General features: G+C 36.7%; 1 protein-coding gene across 2 annotated transcripts in view; it reads left to right on the top strand.

Moving 5' to 3' along the window:
* The window catches only part of MED30 (mediator complex subunit 30), a 20,839-nt gene that overhangs the window by 1,120 nt on the left and 10,830 nt on the right, over positions 1–8,889 (top strand). For both annotated transcript variants that reach the window (XM_010863427.1, XM_010863425.1), the window contains exons 2-3: positions 6,479–6,637; positions 8,590–8,691. In XM_010863427.1, the coding sequence (XP_010861729.1) occupies positions 6,479–6,637; positions 8,590–8,691 (261 nt within the window). The remainder of the gene's footprint in view (positions 1–6,478; positions 6,638–8,589; positions 8,692–8,889) is intronic.

Genomic DNA, 8,889 nt, shown 5'->3' with positions numbered 1-8,889 from the left:
TGGCTTCTTTCACTCAACAAATATCAATAGGTCATTCCATTTCATTGCTGAACAGTATTCTATTGTATGAATATATCACAATTAGTGTATCTGTTGATGGCCATTTGGTCTGTATCCACTTTGGAGCTATTATAAATAACACTTCTGAGTGTTCAGCTACAAATGTTTGTGTGAACATATGTTTCATTTCTCTTGAGTAGGTAGATGCCTAGGCGTGGAATTGCTGGGTTATGAGGGAAATGATTGATTACTATTCTAAGAAACTTTTCCAAAAGTTTCCTCATCCTTGCCAGTAGTTGTTACTGTCTTTTTCCTTGGTTTTTTTTTTTTTTTTGGAATTGTATGTCTTTCTGTTTCATCAGTACTTTCTCCCAGTCTGTGGCATGTCTTTTTATTCTCTTCACATTGTCTTTTGAAGAACAGATATTTTAAACTTTAATGGAATCCAATTTATTGATTTGTCCTTTTACAGATTTTGGGTTTTGGTACCATACCTAAGAAGTCTTTGCCTAACCCAAAGATTTCTTATGTTTTCTTCTGAAGTTTTATAGTCTTAGGTTTTACATTTAGGTCTATGATCCACATGGAGTTACTTTTTAAAAATACTGATAGATATAGATCTGTTTTTTTTTTTTGCATTTGGATATCATGTCAGTCCAGCACCATTTTACTGTTTTACTAACCCATGTTTAAGGCTTATCTTACTAGTATGTGATGTGGATATCATTCTTGTTTTATGGATGAGGATTCTATGGATTCACCTCTCTATTCTGAGAGGTGAAGTGACAGAGGTGATAGTCAGTGTAGGGTAAATTTGAAACCAGGTCCTCAGACTCTTAGAACTTTCAAACTCTTATTTCAGCTGCAATAAAGATTGTTTTATTGCCTTTTTAAATACAATGGTTGGGGTGTTTTTCCTATTGATTCTAGAAGTAATACAACTGTATGGAAATATTTTAAGACCCTGTTAATAAGCCACTGTGAGATAAAAAGGGAATCCAAGAGGAGATATGAAATCTTTGGCAATTGTTTTAAAAATTTATAGATTAAAATGTAAGATGATTAAAATAGATTAAATGATCTCTCAGAATTTAGCAAATATTTATTTTTAAGCTGCTGTATTGGACTAGTAGAGCTACTAGCTAACATTTATCAAATACTTTCCTTAGGAACATTGTTGTAAGAACAGTTCTAAGAAGTATTTTTATCTCTATTTTACAATTAAGGAAACTGAGACTTGAAGAATTTACTCAACATCATATATGACTGGTAGCTTTTTCTACTAACCTTTTTATTATACTAACTTGCTATCAACAGTTTGTATTATTAACAGAGATCTAATACACATCCATGACTGACAGTGAAAGAACTGAACTCTTTCAAAAGATACTATCAATAACTAGATTACATGTGGACATATATTCAAAACCAATTTGTAAGGACTACAATAACTTTTTCTTTGTGCTTGTGAATTCTGTGTTTTAACTCACTAAGAACCTTTGGGCCATATCATAATTGGCTGTAAATTAAGCAACAGTGTGCTCCTTAATTTATAGAAAGCTGGGAGGAGAAGTGGTACAAACAAGACTACATATAAACTATTTGTTAATACATTTTTAATTTCAAATTTTTTAAATTATCTTCTATATTATTAATCCAGAAGGATCAGATCAGATCAGATCAGTCGCTCAGTCGTGTCCGACTCTTTGCGACCCCATGAATCGCAGCATGCCAGGCCTCCCTGTCCATCACCAACTCCCGGAGTTCACTGAGACGTCCATGGAGTCAGTGATGCCATCCAGCCATCTCATCCTCTGTCGTCCCCTTCTCCTCTTGCCCCCAATCCTTCCCAGCATCAGAGTCTTTTCCAATGAGTCAACTCTTTGCATGAGGTGGCCAAAGTACTGGAGTTTCAGCTTTAGCATCATTCCTTGTAAAGAAATCCCAGGGCTGATCTCCTTCAGAATGGACTGGTTGGATCTCCTTGTAGTCCAAGGGACTCGCAAGAGTCTTGTCCAACACCACAGTTCAAAAGCATCAATTCTTTGGTGCTCAGCTTTCTTCACAGTCCAACTCTCACATCCATAAATGACCACGGGAAAAACCATAGCCTTGACTAGACGAACCTTTGTTGGCAAAGTAATGTCTCTGCTTTTGAATATGCTATCTAGGTTGGTCATAACTTTCCTTCCAAGGAGTAAGCGTCTTTTAATTTCATGGCTGCTGTCACCATCTGCAGTGATTTTGGAGCCCAGAAAAATAAAGTCTAACACTTGTTTCCCCATCTATTTCCCATGAAGTGATGGGACCAGATGCCATGATCTTCGTTTTCTGAATGTTGAGCCAACTTTTTCACTCTCCACTTTCACTTTCATCAAGAGGCTTTTTCCTCTTCACTTTCTGCCATAAGGGTGGTGTCATCTGCATATCTGAGGTTATTGATATTTCTCCCGGCAATCTTGATTCCAGCTTGTGTTTCTTGATGACGTGCCATAAATACCAACTTCTGAGGTTATTTCTGAGCATTGGTTTTAGAGAAGTCCTTCTTTATTAGTTGTCCTTTAGCCGCTTGAGAATCTGATGAAAACTACAGACTCTTTTCTGAGATGACTGCACATATAAAGAAACATTCTGAATAAAATTTCATGGGGCTAACAGATGTCTCCCCCAAATCACTAGAACCTAGGTTGATTCCTTGCATGAAAAAGTATTGCTTTGGTTCTATTTGTTATGCTTTAAATCTTACTTTTTTTTTTTAAGTATAAAATATATTATGAATTCAGACATGAAAAGGGACATTACAGTGAACATTCCTCCTCCTCTGCTACCTGTCTAACCTCTCTCCACAGTTCAGTTCAGTCACTCAGTCATGTCTGATTCTTTGCGACCCCATGGACTGCAGCACGCCAGGCTTCCCTGTCCATCACCAACTCCCGGAACTTGCTTAAACTCATGTCCATTGAGTCAGTGGTGCCATACAACCATCTCATCCTCTGTCGTCCCCTTCTCCTCCCACCTTCAGTCTTTCCCAGCATCAGGGAATGAGTGAGTCAGTTCTTCGCATCAGGTGACCAAAGTATTGGAGTTTCAGCTTCAGCATCAGTCCTTCCAGTGAGTATTCAGGACTGATTTCCTTTAGAATGGACTGGTTGGATCTCCTTGCAGATGATCCTTGGATCATGTTTATTAGATACATACAAAACATACTCTTATACATGTGCACTATACTAAATAGAGATAGAAATGTGAGTATCTTCTCAGTTCAGTCACTCAGTCGTGTCCAACTCTTTGTGACCCCATGAATCGCAGCACGCCAGGCCTCTCTGTCCATCACCAACTCCCGGAGTTCACTCAAACTCATGTCCATCCAGTCAGTGATGCCATCCAGCCATCTCATCCTCTGTCATCCCCCTCTCCTCTTGCCCCCAATCCCTCCCAGCATCAGAGTCTTTTCCAATGAGTCAACTCTTTGCATGAGGTGGCCAAAGTACTAGAGTTTCAGCTTCAACATCAGTCCTTCCAATGAACACCCAGGACTGATCTCCTTTAGAATGGACTGGTTGGATCTCCTTGTAGTCCAAGGGACTCGCAAGAGTCTTCTCCAACACCACAGTTCAAAAGCATCAATTCTTCGGCACTCAGCCTTCTTCACAGTCCAACTCTTACATCCATACATGACCACTGGAAAAACCATAGCCTTGACTAGATGGACCTTTGTTGGCAAAGTAATGTCTCTGCTTTTTAATATGCTGTCTAGGTTGGTCATAACTTTCCTTCCAAAGAGTAAGCGTCTTTTAATTTCATGGTTGCAATCTCCATCTACAGTGATTTTGGAGCCCCCAAAAATAAAGTCTGACACTGTTTCCACTGTTTCCCCATCTACTTCCCATGAAGTGATGGGACCAGACGCCATGATCTTAGTTTTCTGAATGCTGAGCTTTAAGCCAACCTTGTGACTCCTCTTTAACTTTCATCAAGAGGCTCTTTAGCTCCTCTTCACTTTCTGCCATAAGGGTGGTGTCATCTGAATATCTGTGGTTATTAATATTTCTCCTGGCAATCTTGATTCCAGCTTGTGCGTCTTCAAGCCCAGCACAAAACTCAGCAGTGGCCACAGGACTGGAAAAGGTCAGTTTTCATTCCAATTCCAAAGAAAGGCAATGCCAAAGAATGCTCAAACTACCGCACAATTGCACTCATCTCACAAGCTAGTAAAATAATGCTCAAAATTCTCCAAGCCAGGCTTCAGCAATACATGAACCGTGAACTTCCAGATGTTCAAGCTGGTTTTAGAAAAGGCAGAGGAACCAGAGATCAAATTGCCAACATCTGCTGGATCATGGAAAAAGCAAGAGAGTTCCAGAAAAACATCTATTTCTGCTTTATTGACTATGCCAAAGCCTTTGACTGTGTGGATCACAATAAACTGTGGACAATTCTGAAAGAGATGGGAATACCAGACCACCTGACCTGCCTCTTGAGAAACCTGTATGCAGGTCAGGAAGCAACAGTTAGAACTGGACATGGAACAACAGACTGGTCCCAAATAGGAAAAGGAGTATGTCAAGGCTGTATATTGTCACCCTGCTTATTTAACTTATATGCAGAGTACATCATGAGTATCTTTAGTCTTTATTAAATACAAAATATAGGCAAAGTATGTAGTACCTACAATGTAGGTACAAAAAATGTAGTACCATAATAAAGGTATAGCCTGCTTCTGTATGTAAAGTGTAATTATTATATTTCTTATTGTCACCCAAACAAGAAAGCAGTGACCCTTTGAAAATTTTTTCTTATTTTTTAATTTTTTGAAACTTCATAAATTGAAAGATCATGAGAAATCCCACATAGTATTGTGGAGGGTGAACTCTCAATGCTTTTGTCCTTTAAACTGTTTTCACTAATTCAGTCTTTGATACTTTAACCCTTTTCTTTGAGATATCATCTTCAGAATGTTTTAATGCTTGAAAATTTCCCCAAATCCTAATATTATAAAAACTAATTTCAAAGAATTTTAAAAGATCCATCTCCTTAAATTGTAAACCATAACATTACAGGAAATTTAGAAGTGAGATAAAAGAAGAAAATCAATTATTAAGTCTATCTTCCTGTTAAATCTTTCATGAACTATTACACCTTTTAATTGGAGAAGGAAATGGCAACCCACTCCAGTACTCTTGCCTGGAGAATCCCATGGAGGGAGGAGCCTGGTAGGCTACAGTCCATGGGGCCGCAAAGAGTCGGACACGATTGAGCAACTTGACTCACACCTTTTAATAACTGTATATGTATAATTACGTATACACCTTTGGTCTTTTTTTTTTCCCCCTCTGTGCTTATGGTTTTACCTACTTGGAACAATAGTGGCTCTTATTTTCTTTCTTCTCTGAACACTGTATCAGGCTTTTTTTGATTCCTACCTCAGCTGTTTAGGAAAGAAAAAAAGGATGAAGTGAGGTTTAGAAAAGACTGGATTGATCTTCTAGCTTTAAACATTATTTGGAGTTTTGATTTTAAGTCACTTTGTAATCCCTAAGTGTATGAATTAGTGATTTTAATGAAATTGTATACTAGAAACCATTGTACAAACTTTGTTAATTCTAGTTTTAGGATAATTTCACAGATCAAATTGTGGGAATAAAATATTGTAAAGATGTACACAGAGAGGAAGATTTTGTAAGTTTCAGCACTGCACAAAATATGCATTTAGTTGTAAGTAAGTAGTAGTTTTTCCATTTATCTGTGATTTTTGTCATTTCAGTATGTATTTTGGCTTCTTTTGGTAAAATTCCTGAATTAAAAATATATAAGCATCCAAGACAGAGTTATGATCATAGCAGTTATTTGCAATAATTTATTAATAATATTCAAGTACAGATTGATTTGTTACTATATATCGCCTGCTATTGATTTCTTTTAAAGTAAAACTTTTGGTGACAGCTTTATGTTTTAATGCATGCCCAGAACATCTTAATTATAATAGTTAAGGTATCTTGAGATTATTTTTGCAACAACGGCAGCATACTCTTCTTTTTCTTCTACTGAAAAGTCCTATCTTCATTTTTTTCCTTCTTCTTTTTCTTAAAATTGTATTTTGAGTTGTTTGAATTCAGCTCCTGGTTGAGTTCAGCACCTTGCTGCTTTTACATTATCTTAAGTGATATTAAAATTGTGTATTCTTTTTAGTTATAATACAAAGCTATGGTATAAATATAATCAAAAGTTAGAGGCAGAAAGCATTTCAACTGATCAGAAAGGCTTATCACAAAGTCTTGTAGAACTGCTTGACAGTATGCTAAGGAGCTAATTAATAAATGAGCATGTATTACTGTTAAATTCTTAAAGTTGCACTTGATTCATTGTGAGGAACAGCTTGCTTTTATGCATTGCTCAAAGATTGTTTCTGTTCGTTAGCTTTGCTTAAAGAAAATCTTGATTTTCATTACTTTTTGTTTCTGGGTTTTTGTCCGAGAAGCTGCCAAATGGTGTCACTTACCATACTGGAACATACCAAGACCGGTTAGCAAAACTACAGGATCACCTTCGCCAACTTTCTATTCTCTTCAGGAAGCTGAGATTGGTCTATGATAAATGCAATGAAAACTGCGGAGGGATGGATCCCATTCCAGTAGAGGCAAGTTTTAGTGGTCGAGGGAGGGTGAATGTAAGAGTCTTAGGACATTTGTAATTTTTTCCCTTTTTCTCTTCTATTTTCACAGTATTTTCAGATTTTGATCATACTGGTTTCACTTTTGACTAGAAAAGATTAAATTGTGAGATATATGTGTGTGTGTATATATATATAGAACTGTCTTTTCATGTTGATAATTTCTTACAGACTTTAGCATCCAGGCTGATGGTGAATTTTTGTTGTTGGGGGAGATTATCAGAGATTATCTCTGGCACTTCTATTATTGCTGTCAGTGTCTCATTTTAATTAAGTCAGTGCATGATGTCTTAGTAGACATTTTAATAGTATTGTAAAATACTTTTACAGTGGTTTTCATGTAAGTTCTTTATGGATAAAAGGTTATGACCATTTTCATCATTATTAAATTATCTTAGTAGAATCACTCTAGTTTTAAATATATTTCTTTAAGTTTAATCTTGGATCGTAGGTATATTTTAGTTAATCAGGTATACGGTTATTTTTATAGGTGGTCCTTTCCTGTTGACAAGTGATAATCTCTGCCACCAGAGGTAGCTGGTGGCAGAGAGTGGGGTTAGATGTTCTCTCACTCTATATAAAGAACAGTTCCATGTCGTCAGTGCTTTCTTATTTGAGTGATCAGCATGTATGGGGTGAACAGACAAAGAGTAAACTGCAATACAGCCTGAAAAAAAGTGGTCAGATGTGGAGGGTCAGAAATATAGTGGACTCTGACAGAGGCTGCAGAAAAGTCAAGGAAAATAAGGAATGAAAACTGTCCAGCAGATTTTGCTAGAGGAAAACTGTTGGTATATTTGGTCAGAGCTTTGGTAGAAAGATAGCAACAGAAGTCAGATCACAGTGAGCTGAAGATTAAACAGGAGGTAAGGAACTGAAGCCAAAAAGTGGATATCCATCTTTCAAGAAGCTTAGACTAAAAACAAAAGAAGAAGTAGGTGGTAGGAGGGATAGAGTTTGGGTTCCCCCCTACCACCCCCCACCCCGCCCCTTCCAAATGGGAGAACTTGTTTAGATGAAAATGGAAAAAAACAGTCAGGTGAGGTCAGGGGAAATAAATAATGAAGTCGGGAGGGCAGAGGAATCAGTGTACAGGAATGAAGACTAAATGTATTTGAGATGAAGGACCACTGTCCGCATTTGGAGAGAGGAAAGGAAGAAAGTAGTTGTGGATGTAGGCAAATTTATATTTGTCCCAAGAATTCACAGAAGTTTGGCTAGATTGATTGCTGGTTATACTAGTTACTTACCTCTGTCCTATTCCTGCATTGGTAATATAAGATGGAAGAGACAAGTCTCTGGTGACTGTACAAGGGGTTTCATCAAACAAATGTCATCACAAATCTATACATATTTAATTATAATTCTGCTGGAAGTTTCATTGCTATATAAACTTTTTCTCTTACAAAAAAACTTTCTCCCAAATATAAGACATCTAGAAATCTACATAGACACTTCAATAGCAAGTAAATCACAATTATATAATATACGTCCATGAAGTTCCTTTCTTTCTAGTATAGATCAAGGAAGCCTATTCTAGCTGAATGGACATAAAGTACTTAAGGGTAGGACTTGTATCTTATTTGGCATTATTTTTGCAGTGTCTGCTCACCCAGTGTCTGCCAATTAAATATTTGCTGATTGACTGAGTAGGATATTACTTAATTACATGTGACAACTAATTTTGCTAAAAGGACTGTTTTGCAAAAGAAACCCAAAAAGCAAATGTATAGAACTCATTGAAATGATATATACTTCTAATGCTTTTATTTTAGGCCATCACTTGAATTAAAATATATTTTTGTACTGTTAAGATAAAAGTATAAAAATTTATCTTAATTAGATGTATTACCTATGCCAGTATAATTGGAAATTGTGTGTCATATCTTTGACTTTTAACTTGTGTCTGTCACTCTCAGCAACTTATTCCATATGTGGAAGAAGATGGCTCAAAAGATGACCGGGCTGGCCCACCTCGTTTTGCTAGTGAAGAGAGGCGAGAAATTGCTGAAGTCAATAAAGTGAGTTGCTAGTCTGTATGTCTTACATTTCTGAATATTGATAAAAATTAAAAGGGAGTCTATATAACTCAAAAACATAATTTGAATTATAGAATTACATGAAGTTGTTTCTTGGCAAATTTAACCTACTTAGATTACAACTCCAGAGAAGGCACTAGCGACCCACTCCAGTACTCTTGCCTAGAAAATCCCATGGGC

Source organism: Bison bison, unplaced genomic scaffold, assembly GCF_000754665.1.
Source record: "Bison bison bison isolate TAMUID 2011002044 unplaced genomic scaffold, Bison_UMD1.0 scf7180017864491, whole genome shotgun sequence".
Lineage (NCBI taxonomy): Eukaryota > Metazoa > Chordata > Mammalia > Artiodactyla > Bovidae > Bison > Bison bison.
Note: the sequence above shows the minus strand (reverse complement) of the source record. Positions and strands in the feature narration are given on the sequence as shown.